A 23,974-nucleotide genomic window follows, 5' to 3' on the forward strand; every position below is an offset into this window, starting at 1 on the left:
ATGGAAATAACCGAGGTCTCCATTTTCATAGGTTGAGAAGGATTCTGAGATTTCGTTGCTGCTGCAGAGTCCTTTACTACAGGCACATTGTTCAGGAAAACAAGGTCTCTATCTCTGATCATTAGCAAAGATGACAATCCTCTGGGTACTTCTGGCTTATTTCTCAAATAAGTACCAGCATTTTGTTTACACTGGCCAAGGACATACCACTGTTCTTTCACCACAGCTTCTGAGAGCTGGTTGAAGTGAACAGCCAACTGGGGACGTAGGATCTTGAAAGCCTTAGTGCTGGTGATGGTTATAACAAAAACCCAGCAGGAAGTGGGATTCGCTGTAATCACAGGACTCCTGTATATTTGGCTGATCATAGATTTGCATTTGGTCCTGCAATTATTTTTCAGATAATTTAAGAACAGGTGAATTTGGGCTGGGCACAGAGCATTACTCACGCCTGTAACCCCAGCGCTTTGGGAGGCTGAGGCGGGTGGATCACGAGGTCAGGAGATCGAGACCATCCTGGCTAACAGTGAAACACCGCCTCTACTAAAAAATACAAAAAATTAGGCAGGCGTGGTGGCAGGTGCCTGTAGTTCCAGCTACTTGGGAGGCTGAGGCAGGAGAATGGTGTGAACCCGGGAGGCTGAGCTTGCAAGTGAGCCGAGATCGCGCCACTGCACTCCAGCCTGGGCGACAGAGCGAGTCTCTGTCTCAAAAAAAAGAAGAAGAAGAAGAAGAAGAAGAAGAAGAAGAAGAAGAAGAAGAAGAAGAAGAAGAGGAAGAGGAAGAGGAAGAGGAAGAGGAAGAGGAAGAGGAAGAGGAAGAGGAAGAGGAAGAAGAAGAAGGAGAAGGAGAAGGAGAAGGAGAAGGAGAAGGGAAGGGGAAGGGGAAGGGGAAAGGGAAGGGGAAGGGGATGGGGAAGGGGAAGGGGAAGGGGAAGGAAGAAAAGAAAAAAGAAGGGTGAATTTTAGATTTAAGCTTAAGTATACAGTGACTTAATGAGTTGAATGGACCAAACAATTCTATTCCCTTAGAGTCCCAAGAAGACAGGGTTGTAGTTGAACTTAGATTCACTGAGCTTTTCCATTGCTTGCCTCTCTTAAAACCATCATTATTAAGGATATATGTTAACTTTAGTCACAATCTTCTTCCAGTTTAGCAGCTTTTGTTTGTGACTGTTAATTTTAAAGTTTACATGCCCTGGGCTGTAAGGCTCTGGAATTAAAAGAACCAGGATTCACTCTAAGCCGTTTTGCCAGGAAGTAACCAAAGTAAGAAATCTTTAATTAATGTTGTTATTCTCAAGTAATACTGTTCTTATGACATTTTCAGATTCTGGGCCAATGTTTTAATTTTAATTTTTTCTTAATTTCCATTTTATTTTAGATTCAGGGGCTACCTGTCCAGGCTTGTTACAAGGGTACATTGTATTATGCTGAGGTTTGGGCTTCTATTAATCCCATCACCCAGATAGTGAACATAGTACCCAATAGGAAACTTTTCAGCCGCTACCTCCCTTCCTCCCTCCCTCCTTCTGGAGTTCCCAGTGTCTGTTGTTCCCATCTTTATGACCCTGTGAACCCAAAATTTAGCTCCCATTTATAAATGGGAACATGCGATATTTTATTTTCTGTTTCTGTGTTAATTCGCTTAGGATAATGGCCTGCAGCTGCATCAATATTGCTGCAAAAGACATAATTTTAGGGTTTGTTTTTTGTTTTATAGAGACAGGGTCTTGTCCTGTCTCCCAGACTAGGGTGCATTGGTATAATCATAACTAACTGCAGCCTCAAACTTCTGGACTGAAGAGATCCTCTGGCCTCAGCCTCCTGAAAAGTTGGAACTACAGACACGCACCACCACACTCAGCTAGTCTCAAACTCCTGGAGTCAAGTCATCCTCCTGCCTAGGCCACCCAGCATGCTGGGATTACAGGCGTGGGCCATGGCACCCGGTCAATTTTGTTTTTTATGGCTGTGCAGTATTCCATGGTGTATATATACCACATTTTCTTTATTCAGTCCACCATTGATGGGCACCTAGGTTGATTACATGTCTTTACTATCATGAATAATGTTGTGATAAACTTGAGTACATGTGTCCTTTTGGTAGAATGATTAATTTCCTTTGAATGTATAACCAGTAATGGGATTGCTGGGTCGAATGGTAGTTCTATGTATTTTTAGTTCTTTGAGAAATCTGCAAACTGCTTTCCACAGGGGCTGAACTAATTTGCATTCCCACCAACAATATATATTCCCTTTTCTCTACAACCTTGCCAACAGCTGATATTCTTTGACTTTTTAATAATAGCCATTCTGACTGGCGTGAGATACTATCCCATTGTAGTCTTGGCTTGCATCTCTCTGAAGCAAGTCAAAATGTTGAGCATTTTTTCAGATGTTTCTCGGCCTCTTGTATGTCTTTTGAGAAGTGTTTGTTCCCATCCTTTGCCCACTTTTTAATGGGCTTGTTTGTTTTCTTCTCGTTGATTAGTTTAATTTCCTTATAGATTCTGGATATTAGACCCTTGTTGGATGCATAGTTTGCAAATATTTTCTCCCATTTTGTAGGTTGTCTGTTTACTCGAGTTTCTTTTGCTGTGTAGAAACTGAGCAAAATTTTTAAAAAGTAGGTATTCAGGAAGTCCCTGGACAAAAATTCATCCATCTCACAGTGATATTTCCTTAGGTACACAACAAAGCATTCTATCCTGATTTGATAGAAATGAGGAAAATGCTAACAAGGTACAAACATCCTCTGAGACAAGTTGTTCAACCAAAAATACATCCTATTAGCCTGGCCTAGTACCCTCCATCTGAGGGAATGAAATAAAAAAGAAACATACACATTTCCATGACAAAGCTTTAAGCAGATTTTGGAGAAATTGTGCTTTGCAGCTTTTTGGAGAAATGGGTCTTTGGGCATTTATTGTTCTGTTTTAAATGAACTGATCAAAGTAGTACATTGCTACTTTCCCTCAAAAGGATTTCCATCATCTCAGAATTAGAAGTTAAGTTTCCTAAGACACTGAAGTTTTTTCATGGCATAACTCTAGGTCGTTTTGCTTCCCACTACAGCCTTATATACACCCACAACCCAGTCACCTGGGGTTGTCAATACATGTAGTTCCATCTATATGTATTGACAGCTCCTATATGTCTTTGTTCCTGCTGTTGTGCCAGTCAGGAATATTCACGCCCTAAACATATACGTATATATTGACATCATATTAATTTTGTAAAGTCTCTTGTAAGTACCTTCTCATCCATGAAGCCCTCTGATATGGTTTGGCTGTGTCCCCACCCACATCTCATCTTGAATCGTATACAGTTCCCATAATCCTCACATGTCATGGGAGGGACCAGGTAGAGATAACTGAATCATAGGGGCAGTTTCCCCCATCCTGTTCTCATGCTAGCGGGTTAGTTCTCACAAGAGCTGATGGTTTTATAAGGGGCTTCCCCCTTCACTGGGCACTCATTCTCCCTCCTGCCAGCCTGTGAAGAGGTGCCTTCCACCATGATTGTAAGTTTCCTGAGGCTTCCCTAGCAATGAGGAACCATGAGTCACTCAAACCTCTTTCCTTCATATTTTACCCAGTCTCAGGTATGTCTTTATTAGCAGTGTGAGAACGGACTAATATGCCCTTGCTGCTCCTTTCATTCAGAATAAATTGTCCTTCATTTTCACTCTCTCAGCACATTATTTGAATTCCTACTTAGCATTTAAAAAAAATTGTCTTGACTCATGACATGACATGCCAGCCAGAGTTAAAAAATAGATCTTATCTCCTGTGCCAAATCTGATCAGCTTCTTTTGCCTGTCTAGGTGTTTTGTCAGAGATTCTGAAGCTGCGTCCATCAATAGGAAAGAAAAAAAAAGTCTGTAAGGGACACTGGAGGAGGGCGGTGGCAGCATACGTGATGTAGGTTTACCGTTTCTGCAAGAGACTACACTTTTTGAGCCCAGGATGGTTTTTTATTCAATTTTATACATTTTACAATGTTTGCTTCTTGACAGTAGGTACTTAATATGTGCCTTTTGAATAAACTGAATTGAAATAGGTGGTGCTGGAGACTTAGGTTAGAAGTAAGGCTGGATTATTGATGCTTCAGGTTGCAATAAGATAGCAAAGGTTCTTATAGGAGCGAAGGCACCTAGAGATTTTAGGACCTAGGTTACAATTTCTTCACGTAGGATGCATTATGCCCAGTGCTGACAAAGGAAGGTGATGAATTTGGGTACTCACCAGATCCAAGAGTCAATGACTTCCAGAGATTGCCATGATTTCAGCATGTTTGGATGAGGAGTTTGTATCCTAAAAGCAAGTTCTATAAGCTTTGCTGTCATAAACTATCAGAGTGAGGAATGATTTTTTTTGGTAACATCAGTGCCCTCTTTGAATACTTTCTGAGCAACGTTTAATTTTTTCATTTCCTACCAGCAATGATTGTATGCTTTTGTGATCCACTGAGAAGCATAGATCACAGAAAGCTTTCCAGGATATTGGAAGGCTTTAGGCCACAGACCTAGCGGGCTTTTCAGGGTTTTTGTATGTTGCCTAGAAATATAGCAGTAAATATAAAAATAACGAGACTTCATACATCGTCTGGTCTGACTCTGTTATTTGACAGGTAAACGAAACGGAGTCTCAGGGAAGCAAGCTGTCTTGCTCGATTCTGCCACTTTGGGAACCTGGTTCCCGACTTCGGTACCATCCCATTCTGCCTTCCTCCATGTTTCTATGTCTGGTATTATTATTTCTTAAGTTAGATTCTTCTGATTGAGATTATGACTTTCTTTGGTAAGATTTTTGTTGCTTTCTGTTGTTAGATGTGTTTGTTTTTATAGGATAGGGAGGAAGAAAAGGAGAAAGGCATAGATCACCCCAGCTCTTGTCAATTTACTGGTACTTTAAATTGGCTTCACAATTATTTCTCTTAGGGCCTCAATACCTCTTACCACATATTAGAACATAATAAAAATGGTTTTTGGCCTGGCATGGTGGCTCACGCCTGTAATCCCAGCACTCTGGGAGGCTGAGGTGGGCGAATCACCTGAGGTCAGGAGTTTGAGACCAGCCTGGCCAACATGGCAAAACCCTGTCTCTACTAAAAATACAAAAGTTAGCTGGGTGTATTGGCGCACACCAGTCATCTCAGCCACTTGGGAGGCTGAGGTGGGAGAATCGCTTGAACCCAGGAGGCAGAGATTGCAGTGAGCCGAAATCGCACCACTGCACTCCAGTCTGGGTAACAGAGTGAGACTCTATATCAAATAATAATAATAAATAAAATAATATAATAAAATAAAAAATTAAAATGTTGTTTTTCAGTGGTAGTACCAAAGATCATGGAATACGTGACAAAAAGAAAACATTCAGCAGAGCAATGCCTGATTGCTTAAGATTTTTATTTTTTAAAGGAAAATTCAGAGTTTAAACTTCCAACTGCTTTAGAGTATGTAGAAGAATCTAATAGATTGTTAAGGATTTGGGAAATCAAAATAGAGGCATGTGAAGTGTGTTAATGACATATATGCCAAACTCTGTATTCCAACCCAGCTCTCCTATTGCTGTGCATGAGTTACTGGGTGCTTGTGTAATTAAAGATAAAATGGGACCTTTTATTGCATTGGACTGTTCTTACTCATGTCTGTTTCCCTCAGGAAATTTGTAGGCTGTTGGCTGACAGAAAGGCAAAATCTGAGTATTGTTGGATTCCCTTGAGGTAATATCTTCTAATGCCATCAAAACCCAGTCCTATTCTCAACAGCACTGCATTTCCTTGCATCCCCTTATTAATGTCTTAGATTGTTATTTAAATGTTCGCCCATGTATTGTTTCCCAAGCCTCCCTTGAACTAGGCTATTTAAAGTTCAAAGCCTCACTTTTTACTTGTTGCATCCCTTGCTCAGCACCCACTTCCCTGGTATAATTCTTGTTAATCAGACTGGCCAAGGACATGTCTGATTTACTAAATCTATTGCCTTTGTATGAGTTTGCAATAACTATGTCCATTTTGTGGAATCAGAGTGAGGCAGAGTTTTTCAGATGTGTGAACACATGAACTCTCTTAAAATTGGGAAGATTAAGATATACTACGTAGGTGTATGAAAACATTGGAATATAGTTATGGGTTTAATTGCGTTCCCCCCCACCCTCCACCAAGAAGACATATTGAAGTCCTAAATTCCAGTACCTTGGAATGTGATCTTATTTGGAAACAGGGTCTTGGCAGAGTTAAGGGAGTTAAGCTGAGGTCATGAAGGTGGGACCTAATCCAATACAATTGGTGTTCTTATAAGGAGAGAAGAAGAGACAGAGGCACATGCAGGAAGAGGGTGTGAAGACACACAGGGAGAAGGCAGCCACATAACTAGGATGATGCATTTACAAGCCAAGAAATGCCAAGGACTGCCAAACATCAGGAGCTAGAAGAGGCAAGGGAGGCTCCTCCCCTACAGCCATTAGATAGAGCATGGCCCTGCCGACACCTTGGTTGCAGACTGAGACAATACATTTCTATGATTTTAAGCCAATCAGATTTTGGTACTTTGTTACAGCAGTCCTGGGAAACAAATACCAAGACTGAATGAGGCCAAAGGCTACCAGAGACCCAATTGGGAAAGAGTGATCTTCTGCTAAAGTGAGAACAAATGATGAATAAGTAAAGTTTCCCTTCCCCAGGCAATGCCATACAGAAGGGATGGCAAAAAATTTCATCTTGTGTGCAAAGTTGATTAACTAGCAGTGGGTCCCTGGAGCAAGAGTGAAGGAGGACTTTGCATCTGCACACGGGCCTGATGGGCAAGAGTGCAGGCATCAATCAGCAGTATCTGCGGTGAATGTAGATGAGGGAGGAGTTAGAGTGTAGGCTAGGGCAGCAGTAACCATTGTTATTCTAGTGGCTTCTCGGAAGTTGTGAAGGACAAAGGAGATCCAATATCTGGCATAGGCTTGGGGATAACAATAGGGAGTGGAGATGAAGAGGTAAAATTTGACTGGGACAAGGGGGAAAAAAGAACTCATGACTATACCAAGTTTCAGCCCATGCAGTCAAATACCATGACATGACAGGACAAAGGACATAGAAGAGAAGACATCCCATAAGATCTCAAAGCCAGAGCAGGAAAAAGAAGCAGGCATTAATTTTTGTAGCATGAAGTCACCCAGGAAATCTCAGTGACCCAGCAATGTATGACTCACCCAATTTTGAATAAATATGGCTTTATTTATTTTCTGGAAATTAAAACCTCCTACTGTAAGGCTTAATTAATAATTAATTGTTTCATTAACATAATTCTTGGGAGTATGAATTGTGTATTTTTGTTTATATTTCAAATATTCCTAGGAATTCTGGGGGGAAAAGAAGAAAGACATTTCTCTGATTATTATTTCATTATCTGAGGGATGGGAAAACTACTAAATGCTGCACAGATGATGGATTATGACATCATAGTTCGTGGGACCTGAACTATGCCAGACCTCATCGGTTCTGCAAAGCAATGAAATCAAAGCATCAGCAAAATCTCAAAATTCCCTAGCTCTTGCACTTCCTGCCCATATGGACTCTGTGCCAGCCCCAGGCTGTCTGACCTACATGCTCACAGTCTGTCCACTACCATTACTGTGTGCTATCTAGACTATTTTTTCTCTTCCAGTCAGACCCATCATCCATGTCTCCAAAGAGTTCTGCCTGAAGCTCCTTTCCGCAGGCGATTGCAGACCACTCAGCATCCTCTCATTTCCCGACACAGGATACCTTCTCTTCCTAGCAAGTGTATATGTTCATACAAGGAAATGAAGGTCTGGCTGACCGAATCACCGACGTGGGACCTCACGACACTGAAGCCCAAGCGCTTTATTGTTAATTGTGAGGGCTCTGTTGTTAAGTCTTCCAGAACTACTGGCAATGTGGCAAGGCCTTCCTAATTGGCTCATTCTTTCACACGCTCCTAGGGAGCTTCTGTCATTACTCTTGTGTTGGGAAAACTGCAGCGTCTAACTCAGAGCAGTCTCCTCATGCCACACTGGAGACTTTCTGCTGGGGAGAGGTGGCATCAGTGTCACCTTTAGAGAACTTTCACTGTGAGATGAATCAGGCGCCATCTGCAAAGTCATTTGACTTCTATTTAAGAAGAATAGTGCCTGTCTTTGAAATTCTAGAAAGAACAATCATTGATACTGAGAGGCAATCAGATTAAATGTGCTTTGAGAAATGAAAAAAAAAAGTCTCATTTCCTTGGCATTTTAGTGGTTCTAATGAATGTCCTTTGATTGTGAGCCATTAATCCAAGAATTTACAACGCTTTCTTAAAAAAAGGAAAGAAAAAGATTCGCTTCCTTTAAATTGAGGTAGATTTCTTTCTCAGGGGAGTTCATTTAGTGTTCTCTGACAGCAGAAAGCCATTTGAAAAAACAGTCAGAACCAGAAACCTAGCTATTTTACTCATTTTTGCTCAAGTTCCCAAGTCTTATTTTCAAAGTGATCAGTAACACCGAAATGTTTATCAGGATGTGGAAGAAAAACCTATTAAATGTCATTTAAAGTGAGATAATCTTCAGGCATGTTGCAAACCAATTGTCTTGAGAAACCTTTTATCAAATGCCCCTCCCCCACTTTCTAAATGAAATGCTATTAAATTTCCAGATAAAAGTCTCTACGAGTTACATTAGATTTTTAATAGAAATGAGTTTGGTGCCTTGATTCAATCTAATGGATCCTAAAGAAGCTTGGGAAAAAAATGATAGTAGGAGAAAAGAAAAATGAGCAAGTACCCTTATGCAAATTTGTGTTTATAGAAAATCTTGTGTTTTAACATATGTATATGCACATATATGTATATTGGTAAGAGTATGTCAGAGAAAATGGACAAATCTTGATCTTCCATTAGCAAGTGCTCATTTCTGATGGTTAAGATAAAAATGTTAGCACACAGGTCTGATTTCTTGTGTGGGTTGGTTCGTTACTCTGTTTATAACCAATATGTGCTATTGATTTAGCCTAGTTATGGATGGATTAATGAAAATCTTGGTGCATTGCACTGAGGATAATATTTAATTATCATGGATCATTTATTATCCTTTTCTTCTTTATGGTGTTCAATTCTAGCACTGCCCAATGATCAGCTGTTGTCTCAGGAAAGGCTGCTCTTTTAACCACATCGAGACAGTGAGATGTATCAAAGTTCAAATAAAAGATAATATACAGGAAATAGTGAATATTTTTGAAACCTCAGTTAATTGGTATCAGTGAGATAGAAATTGTTTCAAAGGGGCAAATTTTGAGGAGTTTTGTTCCTTTAAGACTTAGCTTTAATTTTTAAAAATTAATTTTGGATGGAAACATCTCAAGATATATTAGCTGTTTTCCTGCCTTTGGAAACACAGCATCTTGAATATAAAGTAGCACTTTTTAAATAGTTTATTACCATGAATCTTAATTAGGATACTGTGCCACTGAAACACCTCGAGATGTATTCAGTAATTTTTCTATTATACTAGATGGCTGCAAGCTGCTGTTCTCATTGAGGTAGTATGATTGTTTTCATAGTTTTTCTGTTTTCTTTGGGCTCATAGTTTCTAGCCACTGCAAATATTAATACTAACACTAAAATCAAGACTAATAACCAAATGTGTTGGATTTACATGTAAATTAACACTCACAGATTATCAGTAAGTATTGAGAAGTACTATGTTTAAGATTAATGAGCTTTGTGTCATATAATTTGACTACTCAAAGACCCTTGGGGTTTGTTTCTTGGTTTTTGACTCATCTCTTTTGTCATAGATGAGATTGCTGAATCTAGTTTACAAATAGTGAGTGGCTATTATTTATCCATATCTTGTACCTACCTACCTATTTATATCTGTATATTTATACACATATGTATACGATGCTGATGTTAAAAATTACTTCTATGAATGTGATTATACCAGGTGTGGTAGAATTACCTACAACCATGAAGACCATGCAGCAACATAAAATGCTGATAAGAGAACATTATCTTTAACAAAAGAAAAAAAAAGCAAGCTGCTGCTGGGCGTGGTGGCTCACGCCTATAATCCCAGCACTTTGGGAGGCCAACACAGGCAGGTCCCTTGAGCTCAGGAGTTTGAGACTAGCTTGGGCTACATGGTGAAACCCCATCTCTACAAAAAAAAAAAAAAAAAAAAAAAACAAAGAAAAAAATTTAGCAGAGTGTGGTGGCGTGTGTCCTAGCTGTGGTCCTAGCTACTCAGGAGGCTGAGGTGGGAAGATTGCTTGAGCTTGGGAGGCGGAAGCTGCAGTGAGCTGAGATTGGGCCACTGCACTCCAGCCTGGGTGGCAGAGTGAGACCCTGTCTCAAAAAAAATAAAAATAAAAAACAAGTTGCTAAGTGGTATATAAACTGTAGTTGCAATTATCACAAATTTCCTAAGGCTACAAAAAAAAAAAAAAGGATGAAAGAAGCATTAATTATTAAGGTGATAATGTTATACATTCCTATATTTCCAAAATTCCTGTAAGATTAATATTACTTCAAAAGTTAACAAGCAAATCTATGACTAAAAATCTCAATAAAGAGCCAAATGTTCCTGCCACATCTTACACATAAGGAATCTGATTTGGTTTGTAAGTAACATCAGGGCATGCCTTGCAGCTCTCAATCTTAGACTCAAGGTCTACCCAGTTTTGTTAGGAAACATCTGCCCATACAGTTTATTACCTAACAGTAAGGATCCTTAAGATGCTGAAAGAAAATTGGGTTTAATAGAACACAGAGACCTTAAAACTGTCATTATTTTGAAGGAAATTTGCAGTATTATCTCAAGAAAAATATCTGACAAGTGTTGGTACCAACTTAAAATTTTCCATTTACAGAGTAGTTAAGATTATATTCTCTGTATTAGCCATCAACATTTATCATCCCATTCATTGATAACTATTGATAGATGCACATGTTTACTAAGCTCTCATTATGTGCCAAGCAGTCCACCGGGCACAGTGACCAACAATTAAATATCAACATGTGGCTAAAGTCATCCTTCCAAGTGGAGAGTGGAAGTTTTTCATGTTATGTGTTTGGAACCTAGTTTGTTTGTTCGTTGGTTTTTAAAGAAACGGCTTCAGTATCGTTATCAGCTCCCTCCTCTCCACAGTTTTGCTAACTGCAAACAAATTACATTTAAACTGTTCACCTTGCTGGCTTGGTTTAGGAATTGGCAGGGAAGAGATGCATAGTTTCAGCAGGTGCATGAAATCTGCACCCAATTAAATTACATACTTTGTCAGATGAAATGTTAAGGACAATAAGGGAGCTATTTTAAACAAAGAAGTCAAAGTTACTCTTGCAGAACCTAAGAGAATGCTGCCTTCTAGTGAGACAAATCACCTTTTAAAAGGAATAAGATAACGTACATTTCAGGGACGCATGTGCACAATTCCGTATCAGAGCCCACAAAAGGAACTTAATAAACACAGAATTCTGGTACTCAGATGTGCAGGGAGCACACTAAAGAGATGCATTAACCTCAGTCTATCTTCCTTTCGGAATTATTTTTTTCTGCTAAATAGTACACGAAAGCCTTAGATATGATAATAATTTCAGCACATTAGACTGTGTCAGTGCTGAACAGAAATAGTAATCCCTGAGGGGAAATACCTGCCGTGCTATGGATGATAATGCTGCCATCTGATGCTGCAAAGCAGCAGAAAGACTGCCCAGCACGGCGGCGGGGTGGAGGTGGGGTTCCCAATGACATCTTGGTACTCTTCTGCTTTCTCTCTGCAAAAGAATGAGCAAGCACCTGGCAGTGGAGACTGAAATGCAAAGGGGAGAGTGGGGAAGGATTTACAAAAGATCTGGTGGCCTACGTGATGGGTAACACTTATGCATCAAGAGATCTGGTGAAGAAGAAAAGAGACCGAAATAACTGAGGGCACTTCTCCACTTTCCCTCTTATAAATCATGCGTTGATGTATAAGCAGCCCAAACACATAATCACGCTGTAAATTTTTTAAACACTCATAACTTTGAAAAATGTCGATCCAACACTCAGATGCAGATATGCATAAATATACACACAAACACACACGTTACATGTATACCACTATGGTTTTATTTATTTATTTTCTTTAAAATCTTCTACCAGGGAAGAATGGAAACATAATAGGTGGCTTTTCTGTAACCAGTTAATTTGTGGTTGCCTGTTGCTGCTCAAGTATTGATGTTGTTATTCGTTCCCACCACTAGAGGGCTAAGCAGAGGGGACAGGCTTTTCTTATAGGCCCACGGATTGCTTTAAAAGTAGCCCAATTTCCTCCCCAAGCCACTTTGCCATCGTTTCTTTAGTGATACCTTCTGCTGCTGGTTTGCTTGCTTTTCTTTTTTTCTTTCACCTTTAATTCTTTCCTTCTTACCTCAAATGCTTCTTGAAACACTGCAGGCTCCAGAAGGCGGATGTTCCGTCTAGTATTTCTCCGTGCTTTATAGTGCAGTGTTTGCAGATAGTAATAAACTCTAACAGGCATCAGGACCTGGATGCCTTACCTACATTTTCTCTGAGCCTCACAGTGGGACAGTTGCTTCTTGTTATTTATTTTTTAGTTTTTATTTTTTTTAGGGATAGGGTCTTGCTCTGTCACTTAGGCTGGAGTGCAGTGGTATGATCACAGTTCATTGCAATCTCAACTTCCTGGGCTCAAGGGGTTCTCCTGCTTCAGCCTCCCAAGTAGCTGGGACAACAGGTGTGTGCTACTACACCTGGCTAACTTTTTAAAATTTTTTGTAGAGATGGAATCTTACTATGTCGCCCAGGCTGATCTCAAACTCCTGGCCTCAAGCGATTATCCTGCCCCAGCCTCTCAATGTGCTGGGATTACAGGTGTGAGCCACTGTGCTTGGCCTGATTCTTGTTAAATTTTAAATCTCATTTCACATAGGAGGAACCTGGGGTTCAGAGATATCAACTAAGAAATAACTTTTATTTTCATGTCTTCAAAGATCGACGCAAAGTGATTATTGCTCAAGGTCACGTAGCAAGGGAGGATAGAGCTGAAATTCATACCTATGTCTGTTTGACTTTAAAACTTATTTTGTTTCTTCTGCACTCCATCGATGCAAAGAAACCAATGACTTTTATGACCAGCTAAAACATTTTATACAAATATTAATACAGACTTGACCTATTTTCAGTGAAGAGCAAAGGGAACTTTATTGATTGATAGTCTACCACATGTCATACCTACTATGAAGTCTGTTACTCATACCATCTCCTTCATTTAATGTCAGTTTACCATCTTTGAATGTTCAAAGTTAACTATCTTTGAATATCTGCAAAGCTAAGTTGCCCATGTGGGTCTGAAATCCTTCATCTTATTCTCATTGGCATTGAGAAGTTGTCAATTTATGATGCACGGTTTAACACATTATTTTTGAGGAATCAATGGTTTCCAAGCAACTGGTTTGCTCATCAGCTTCAAAAGAAATAGGTATTTCTAGGTAAATCAGTCTTTCTGTTTATCTATTTATCTGTCTATATACACACACATGTGCATAACTGCTCTTTTCCACTCTCTGGACTCTGCTCTCCCCACCTGCCACCCCCAGCCTTCAAGCTTCTACACCGGATTCTAGGCCTCCTCATTTGTGTCTCCTTTTTTCCTTCTAGGCTGTCACAAAATTGTCACTGAAATGGGAAGCAATGAAGAGAAAGTGAACCAAAAGACTAGACGGTTCAGACACCTGCTGTCCAAACCTCTGGAGCTAAAGTCCTTATTGGAGTTACAGAAATAACTTCTATTTTCATGTCTTCAAAGATTGACTCAAAGTGATTATTGCTCTTAAGTAATAACAGAAAAGTTTTGAATATTCTCCTTGCTATAGGGAATTTTAACAAGAGAAAAGAGTCCTAGTTCCCACATTAAGATACTTGGACCATCAAAACATCAACTCAAAGTCTTCCTACATTTCAATGACAAAAAGAAACTGCTAAGAAAATATTTAATTTAGATAGCATATCAAGGCGAGATAAGTCAAATTGTGACCTCCAAAACAATTATAATTACGTGCTAGATGTCCACCTAATGGTTACATTGACATTCTTTAAATAATCAATAGGGACATTACATTAATGTTGATTTTGCAAGAGTTAGAAAAAAACACCTTTAGGCCAGGTGTGGTAGCTCACACCTGTAATCCCAGCACTTTGGAAGGCCAAGGCGTGGGGATTGTTTGAGCCCAGGAGTTTGAGACCAGCCTTAGCAACAGAGTGAGACCCTGTCTCTAACAACGGCAACAAAAACATTAGCTGGGCATGATGGTATTCCCCTACAGTCCCAGCTACTCAGGAGGCTGAGGTGGGAGGATCACCAAGGCCCAGAAGGTGGAGGCTGCAGTGAGACTTGATCACACCACTGCACTCCAGCCTAGGTGAGAGTGAGACCTTATCTCAAAAAAAAAAAAAAACCTTTACTCTTTAAACACATTTATTAAAATATGTTTTACTCTTTGAAATAATTTCAAAATTATACATTACATCCTTTCAACAGTTCACCAGTAATTTATGACATTGACCCATTGGGCAAAATGACACAGCCTCCTACTTACAACATTGTCCTTACAGGAAAATATGACACCCTTACTATCATATGTTTTCCCCAGTAACACTGACAAAGTTGAAGACTGTCTATGTAGTGTGTCATACTGAGAGAAGTGATACTCATAAGTCATGAAATTACGCTTTAAATAATCAAGTCAACTATATCTGAATAAAGCAAATTACTCATTGGGATGTTTTCAGAAATTTTTCAATAGAATGTTTAAGGGTAGAACATAAAACAGGCAATTGTTCTCATTAAATATAGATTTTTTCCAATGTTATTTTACAGATTTATTTTTATTTTATATATTTTATTCATATATGCCTTATATTAAAAGGTAGAAAAACAGTTGTCTTAGAATGAATCTCCTTATTACTAGTGGTATAAAAATAACATGATTGTTTTGAGTGATGCCAGAAACTTGTATAGATTCAAGATGAGTTCAAAAGATTCTAAAGGGCATTCCTTAATTGTTTTTAAAAATAAAGGTGTACGAAGCCCTTGGGTAACTGAAATAAGCTGCTTAATTAAATGATAATATCATAGGAAAGAACATTGTCAGGGGTTAAGATTCCCACAACAGATATGCCGGATGAAGCAGGATAATTATCAGAATGATTTTTGGCATAAACTTGAACTGTTGACTGCACTCGTTCTTGGCCACCTCTTTTAATTCTTTAAATAGAACACTGATTTTAAAAACTATCTAGTCTCCCTTTTTGATAGCTAGATAGCTACAGTAAACATTGAAAAGCTGAATTATTCTGTTTGACTAATATTTCTTCCTGAGCATGCTGGAGATTTGATTTTCCACTTAGTCATTAGCATTTAAAAAATAATTCTTATCTTCCTACTGATGTAACAAAAAAGAAGATCTTGATATCTGATGCTCAATTCATTTGTATAATGCTCTTGTCCTCTCCATTAGAAGTACATGGAGCTGAGATACTGTGAAGCCCCACTCATTTTAATCTTAATGAGAGTTTCCTAGAATTTAACAGGTTCAAGCTGGTGGCCTCTCAAATCATCCTGGTGCAACTATGGTAGGGGCACACTCTTTAGGTAGAATGATGTGATTCTGCACAGCAAACAGCAAAAAGGAGGAAGCAACACATTGGTCTAATGGAAAGAACAGAGTCTTAGGGTCAGGGCTCCATCTGACAACTTATTAAATGTGTGACGTTGGATGTATCATTTAACTTCTCCAAATCTAGTTTTCTTATCTCATACTATAAGGAATTGCTGTGGGGATTAAGTAAAGTAACTCTATCCAAAGAGCTTAATGCAGCGCCTACTATGCAACAGACAGTAAAAAAACGAAGTTAGTTCTTATATGTCTCACCACTTTAATGCAGCAAGGAGACCCTGTCCTGCGGAGTGCCACTTTTGTGAGTTCCATGTTCCCACTTAGACTCCTATTTAAGGCTGTCTCAGCATGACTGAGAGAGTGACCATGCCATCCACAAAATCAGCTCAACTACAAAGTCTGCAGCAGTATGTCCTTATCAACTCAATGCAACAAGCATTGATTAAATGCTTCCTTCACGCACAGTACTCTCCTTTAAAGCAGTGATAACATCCCTGGAAATTTGAAGAAAAAGAGCAAGAGAAAATGGTCACTACCTTTGAATAGACATAAATTTGGGGGTGGAGGTGTAGACCTATGCACTTTCCTTTTGATAGAGATAGTAACAATTGTGTTGATGTGTGGGTATAGGAAACCTATATCTAAATTACCCATTTCTATCTAGGATTTTACTGAGAGCTGCATCATAAAGTCTCAGAAAGTTCCACTGCTGTGATACATTGCTGCTGCTCTTCCTGGATGAGAGAGTGGGTCCAGGCAGCAATACAGAAAAGAGCTTCTGGCAGGCTCTTTCTCCTGTCTGGAGTCTTCTTCTAAAAGTTAATCCCTGGACGCAGACTCCACTAGCCCCTTTCTCATGGACACAAGCTTCTTTTCTGTTATGTTTAGGTTTTGAGCATGATGGAGCAAGTTAACGGAACAAACAGGCAGTATTTAAAGATAACAAGCTAGATATGCCTAGATAATGGCTGACTAAAGCCAGTTGTTTTGCATTTTTAGATAAATTTCTATGAAGATCCATACCATGCATTTTTGAATGAATTAGCATCAAAGAAGTATAAAATATAAATGGTTTATATTTTTAAAATAATTTTTAAAGTCAGTGATCTGTAATCAGATCCCTACATTGAAGTCTCCTACATGACAACTACATAAAAACTCTGCTTGTGATTTCTCATCAGTATCTAATTCTCCTACATTGGTGCTGGGAGTACTCTCTGAATACATAAAAAAAGTATAAGTCAATGATCCTCTGTTCTTGCTTTATGGCTGTGTTCCCTCTACATTCTGGTCTTCTAGTCACAGCACTGTTTTCTCCTTCTGCAGAGCCTATCTTCACCACATCTAACAAGGTGTTAAATGTTACTCAGCATCAGCATGCCATAGATAGTTGATCTTACTTCATTCATTATAATTTAATGAACCGTGTGTCATGCGTAAGGGTGAACTCACTGTCTCGTATGTACATCTTGATCTATTGGTGACCAGTATTCTGCTTCTGTTAACTTCATCAGACTTTGGAATCAAGTTGGGAGGCTGAGGTTTGAGGAGACCAAGATAATCCTGGTACCCCTATGAGGGGTCAATGGGACCAGGCAGAAGGAACCCAGCCCACAGGGCCCATGATACATTGAGAAGGGCCAGCCTACCTCAGAAGTAGCCTGGCTACTCTGCTTTATGGCATGGCATAACCTGACTTTACTGAACCCCACAAAGGACTCACTATGGGGTTGGGGAGGGGATGAAAAATATCCTGATTGCTCCCTGATGACTGACTTGAAGGGAAGGAATAATAGCTTGCTTGATGCCTGGGCAGCAGCAAGGATGGGGCAAGTACAGAAGCAAGGGCTGACGCCATTCCTTGGTCACAGACACAATGTATGCATCTTCAACATGCAGTCCTGTGACATTTTGAAGACAGTATTTAGGCCCACCGTTAGCCTTCTTATTTGCGTCTTCAAGTTCCTTGTTCCTCAAGCAAATTCTGAGGTTCTGAGGTTGAACTTCTCTATGATTAGAATCCAGGCCCTGCTACTCGCTAGCCATGTGACCTAATTCTCTCTAAGGCTGTTTCTACATTTGTGAAATAGAAATAATAACAGTTCCTTTCTCCCAGGGTTGTATTAAATTGCATATATGAACCATTTAGAGTAAATGACATGCAGTAAGTACACAGTAAATATTAGCTAGTACCATCATCTTTGGCAGCAGCATCATCAGCAGCAGCAGCCTTATAATTTAAAGACCCCAACATTTTCTGAAGACCCCAGACACCAGAGACCTAAGATGCAGATAAGGCTTATCAAACATGGCCAAACCGCCCAGTATGATTCACACCTGCATTAATGCCATTCTGCTTCATGTGGAGATTGTGGTTATTTTTAACCACCCTTAGGGGAATACAAATTCACAACCATTTTGAGGCTATTGAATGAAATTATTTTGTAGTGCTCATATTTCATGAGTGCTTTTGTACTCATTGATTTAGAGTTGCAATCATTTTCCAAACACATCCAACAAAATGGCATCAAAAGCACAAACAAGAGAACACGACAGCCTCCCATTTTATGAAATTTTACTTGTTTATTTCACCAAAGACAGCTTAACTTGTTATAAACTACCACTTTTAATATTTTCCAGCATGAATTGTCTTCTCCTATTTTATTTCTACAAAATTCTAAAGTACTGCTGTAACTGAATAGACAAGATTTTGCTGGACAGCAGGGATTATGTATGGCTTTTCAATCTAGGAATCAAAATAAGGAATGGTGGTGAGCTAGGAAAGGAGGAAACAGGCATTGGATAAAGTGGCATTAAACACAGACACAGTGCCTGGAGGAACCAGACATCAGACACAACCAGGCTCCAGGGTAGCTGCTGTGATCCCTGCCTTCAGATTTTAACACCCTCGTGTGACCCTTTTCTCTTGTGTGTGAGCAGGAACTGTTTTTACTCAGTATGATATAACCAAGGGGATGGGCTGTCACTTCTGTAATTACACAATATAGGAAGACACTTTCACTTGCTGGTTAATGCAGCTAGTAGTCATGTTGGTGTGGCCTACTTGGTGAAGAATTGAGGGTGGCCTCTTGCAACTGAGGATCCTCCAGTTGAGAGCAGGTGAGAAACCAAGTCCCTCAGTCCTGCAACTGCAAGAAACTGAATTCTGCTGACAATGACATGTGCTTGGAAATGGCTCCTTCCCCAGCTGGGTCTTCAGATGAGAATGTAGCCCTGGCCAACACCTTTGCAGCTTTGAAGCAGAGGATCCAGCTAAGCCTGTGAGGTGATAAATATGTGTTGTTTTAAGTCACTAAGTTTGAGGCCACATTGCCGTGCGGCACTGGAAAACTAATACACACACCTATTACTGTCAGTCACTGGCCTGTTACTTTAACATGTATATCTCTGCAGTACTCCCAATAATTTTGTGAAGGTTTTATCCACATTTTATAGAGAATGTTGCTGCTTAGGTTGTCAAGACTTGCCCAGGGCCACATAGCTACTTTGGGGTAGGACTGCAATTCATAGAGAAAAAGAGATTTTTGTGGTTTGTTTGTCTCATTTAGGTAAACTGTGTTAAGTTGGACAAATGATGTCTCTTCCTTATCTTTATTTTTCAGAAGTAGAATAGAAAAGATCCTAAATATCTGCTTCATTTTTTCATTACACTGGACCTAATAGGACTGATGAGACAATGCCTTTAAGAAACTCCTGGCTCCCTGGAGAAAGGCTTGTTAATGCAGTTACTATTTGAAATAATTTTGAAGAGTTAAATTATAAAGTGAATTATTGAGGAGGTGCTTGCTTTCTTAGAACAATTCTTTCCTCTTTGTAACTAAAAGACAGCAATTTTAGAAGTATATAATTTATATCTCTAGCAATATTACACATATAGTATTTCAACGATCATTTCTAGAAATGGACCTTTAAGCTAAACGAGTCACACTCTGGTATTTGTAATTTTTTTATTATCATAATTTACTGCATTGGTTCTGGAAAACCTGCAAAGACCCTATTATAGGAACAACAGGTGTGTGTGCCTGCTGTACTGTAACAGACCAATTACACTGAGACAGCAGGGTTTGTAGCAGAAAAAGACTTTAATGATTGTAGGACACTGAGCAAAGAGATGGGAGGAGGATCTCAAATCCGTCTCCTCAAGGAGTTCTGGGCTGGTGTTTCAAAGAGGAACATAGAGGAGGAGGGGCTGGAAAATGGAGGTCGTTGATTGGTTGGGGTAAGAGGGATGCAATTATCGGAACGTGGAAACCGCATTTCTTGATGAGCCAGCTTCTGGTGGGGTCCTTTACACCAGATGATGTCAGTAGTTTTACCAGCATATAGGACCTGAAAGAACATCTCAAAGGGAAAACTTAACATTTCGTGATGTTCAGGTTGTTATCTACGGAGCAGTTAAAGGAAACTGTAATTTTGTACTGGGTCTACATGATTCTAGGACAATGGGCACCAAACAACTGTGAAGAAGCAGGTCAGAGAGCAGCTGACCTAGCGATTAATGCTGAATGTGCTGCAGGCTTGGATTATTTTTATTTTTTCTTTCTCTCTTCTTCCCTGATTAATTTAATAAAGTTTACAGAAATAGTTAAAATGATAGCCTGATTAGTACCTGAAGGTGCCTCTTCACTTTCCAGTTCCCTAAATATTGCTGGAGATGTTCCATTCTTTTATTCAGCCTAGTATCCTTTGTGCTATTGACATCAATAAAAGAATACAGTAAGGGAATAATCCTGATAACGAATACTCAAAAGAATCCAAGTTTTTGACTTTGATTTCTTTAGGTTTACCAAACTATGCCACCAAAAAAATTCAGGTAAATTCCTTGTCCAAAGGAAAAAGAAAATCTCGTTCCATCATTTGTCCTGAAATTGAAACTGAAAAAAGAAACAGAGTTGGCAGGAGAGAGAAGAGGGAGACAGCAGCTGAAACTCAGAACCAGGCTGATACTTCATATTTTAAGGCTCTGTGGGTGCACTTTCTGATGCCTTTAGAAGTCAGGTGAGGCTGATGGCTTCCTTACAGGTTTCAGAAAGTAATTCAAGCTGAAACAAAGGCCTTGGTACTTAATTCAAAAGCATTGCAACCATTACTATTGTTGCTTTTGTGGTTTTAAATAGAAGGCCATTATGTTTTACAGGATTTTATAAGGAAACAATGTGGGCACACTGAGGATTTAATTTTTTTTATTTATGTTTCAAAAAGAATTTAAAACTTTGTGCTTTGTAGCTATTCAAAAACTGAGGATGAAATTAGTATATGTGAAATTTCATTTGCAGTTATCTTTAAGTATTTTCTCTTGTGTGTGTCCCAAAAACCTGAATCTTAATTTAGATATTTCCACTAAAAAATTACTAACTTTTTATGTTACTTAACTTTTCTGATCCTCTTTCCTTGTCAGCAAAATAGAAATAAAACATCTCTCCTATCTACCTTAAAGGGTGTTGATAACATAAAACTATGGTGAGGAATAAACTATTGTATAAAACATAGCAAATTATTAATATTTAGTCTGTCCCTATTTATACTTTCTTCTCTAAAATATGTCTTAAAACGGGTATCAAAAAAATGTATGACATTAGTTGGTGGGAAGGAGATTTATTTTTCCTGAATACCCTTTTAAAACTCTTGAATTTTGAATGATAATGTACAGTCTATTAAAAATAAGTAAAGAAAATTAAAGCCAATAAATAAGTGTTTAGAAGTATTTCCTCAACTGGCCTTTCTTCTCAATGTCAAATCCTTCAGGCCTGTCACACTGCAACAGTCGTCTCCTTGATTAAGGGTTAGGCCAGGGAGCAGTTCAGCCCTCCTCTATCCTATCCACACCTGCTCCCCAAGCCTCACACTCTGACATAGGTGTCCCCAGAAATATCTCATTTTCCTCTGCCCACATTTTTCTGACTGCTGGAAAGGAAGAAATGTCTTTGTTATGTGACTCCACCCAAGGTTCCCCACCTGACTTCTCACCTCTTACTCCAGGCTTATCCACACTCAATTCTACGTTCCACAAGAGGTCTGCACTCTCCTCAGGTTCTCTCCATTTGGGATGCCTGCCTTTGTCCTGCCAGCTCTTCGCATCCCATCCAGGTCAACTCTCACCTCTTCTCTAGCTTTTCATCCTAAGCTCATTGCTCCATTTTTCTGAATTCTCTTCATTGCTAATTGGTTGTGAGGCACAAATAAATCATTTTGCCTTTCAAGCATACATTTTTACGAAGGGACTATTTGAAGAGGTACAGATGCTTCCACCACTGATAATAATCATTCTGTTCTAGGAGGTTCTAGAATGTTCTAAGTTGTTCTAGCAACCTACCAAAAACAAGTCACTTGAATCAATCCATATGCCTATTTAAGCAGAATATATTGTATGGTGTTCTGAAGACCATATTGAGAGAAATATTTATTTGGATGTACACACTCTGAGTTTTGTGTTTATTTCCTTACCTTATGACTCTGACTACTACATCTCTAAAATAGGGTAAACTATTTTTGGTGTTAGGTTTTGCTTGTAATACTCAAGTTTTTGTTTCCACCCACTGCTATAGTTATCTGGACTTGTGTGTGCACCTGGCCATAGCTACATCTATATAAATTTTATTCCTGGGTGCACATTTTGCATATACCTTTGTGTAATTTAAAAATGTAAGTTATGTGCTTATACCCTGCATTCTCTATTTTAACTTCTTGGATAACACTGCCATTTTACTTTATCAATTTAAACCTACTTAATTCTGCCCAATCTGCAGAAATGTCAACCTAGAGAGTCAGACTTCACAAGCTCAAACTCCCCAGGGAAGAAGGTTGAGACATTTCTACTCATATCTATAGATGTATTATGCCAATCAGGCCCCAGGGTTGACAAAATCCAATTACTTCAGCCAAAGAGAATATATTTTTATTATCTTCCAGAATCTTTTGAAAAATTGTTATTGAGTACCCACGTGCTAGACATTGTTCTAGTGATACGCATCAATGGAAAGAATAAGCAAAGTCTTGTCAAATATTTTAGGGGAATGGGTGGGAATAAAAGCAGTGGACAAGTATAAAATATGATTTCAGAGAACAGTAACTGCTATTGCAGAATTGTAGCTGGTTGATCAGAGCCAAGAGTGACCATAGCCTCCTGTCAGGATGGGGTTCAGGAAGGTCTCTCTAAGGTGGGCAGCCCCAAACTGAGACCTTGAGTGACAAAAACAACCCAGCTACAGGATAATCAAGGAAGACCATTCCAGCTGGAGGGAGTTATCGGTGCAAACATCAGAGTGCCCAAGCATGGTAAGTATGGGCAGGAGTAGGAGAGGGAGTCTGGGCCAGCCCAGGCACTGTCAACAGCAGGCTAGCGGATGGGATTTTATTCCAATGTAGTAAGAGGCCATTAGAGGATTTATACTTAAAAGTGTGCACCCCAGCTGCCCTATGAAGAATAAACTGTGTCCGCATGTGTGTGCATGTGTGTATATGCAAGAGTGGAAGCAGGAGACCAGTAAATAACTGGGATAAGAAAGGTGATGTTTTCAAATACAATGAACATGGCGATGAACACAGACAGAAGCAGATATTCAGATGTCATTCAAGAACTGGACGTTTGGCCCGGCACGGTGGCTCACGCCTGTAATCCCAGCACTTTGGAAGGCTGAGGCGGGCAGATCAACTGAAGTCAGGAGTTCAAGACCAGCCTGGCCGACATGGCAAAACCCCGTCTCAACTAAAAATACAAAAATTAGCCAGGTGTGGTGGTGGACACCTGTAATCCCAGCTACTCAGGAGGATGAGGCAGGAGAGTCACTTGTACCCAGGACGCCGAGGTTGCAGTGAGCTGAGATCACGCCACTGTACTCCAGCCTGGGTGACAGAGTGGAACTCCATCTCAAAAAAAAAAAAAAAAAAAAAAAAAAAAAAAAAAAAAAAAAAAAAAGGACTGCAGGTATGCAGGTTTGTGTAGCAGAGATTATCTAGTATATCAAAGACTCCTTAGATGTGCCCAGCTTTAACACAAAAAGGAAGCCAAAACCCAAGTAGCACATGGATAGCTCCTTTACATCATAGCATTCCAGAGGTAGGAGGCACCTCAGAGTGGGAAGACAGTGAACCTAATAGGTGAAGTGACTTCCTCATGGACACGCAATCAATTGGCTCCACAATTGAGACTGTCTCCTGATATTCTGTCTACCTCACCATATTTGGCACCATTGCTAATATGGAAGTTGCTCTTTTGATCACATTACAGTTGATAGTCTAAAGCTGCAGGTTGCTTACCTCATGTGTCCTAAGACTTTGATTG

At 39.5% G+C, this 23,974-nt stretch overlaps 1 protein-coding gene across 2 annotated transcripts in view; it reads right to left on the bottom strand.

The window, feature by feature from the left end:
- LOC104657356 (phosphatase and actin regulator 1-like) overlaps positions 1 to 23,974 on the bottom strand; it is a 224,333-nt gene that overhangs the window by 82,701 nt on the left and 117,658 nt on the right. The window contains exon 4 of one of the 2 annotated variants that reach the window (XM_030928572.1): positions 19,774 to 20,034. The exons of the other annotated variant lie outside the window; for it this stretch is intronic. Coding sequence (XP_030784432.1) covers positions 20,006 to 20,034 — 29 coding nt within the window. The 3' untranslated portion in view covers positions 19,774 to 20,005. Of the gene's footprint in view, positions 1 to 19,773; positions 20,035 to 23,974 lie in introns of those variants that run through there. 2 annotated transcript variants of the gene reach the window in all.

The sequence above is a fragment of the Rhinopithecus roxellana genome, chromosome 4 (genome assembly GCF_007565055.1).
Source record: "Rhinopithecus roxellana isolate Shanxi Qingling chromosome 4, ASM756505v1, whole genome shotgun sequence".
NCBI classification, from domain to species: domain Eukaryota; kingdom Metazoa; phylum Chordata; class Mammalia; order Primates; family Cercopithecidae; genus Rhinopithecus; species Rhinopithecus roxellana.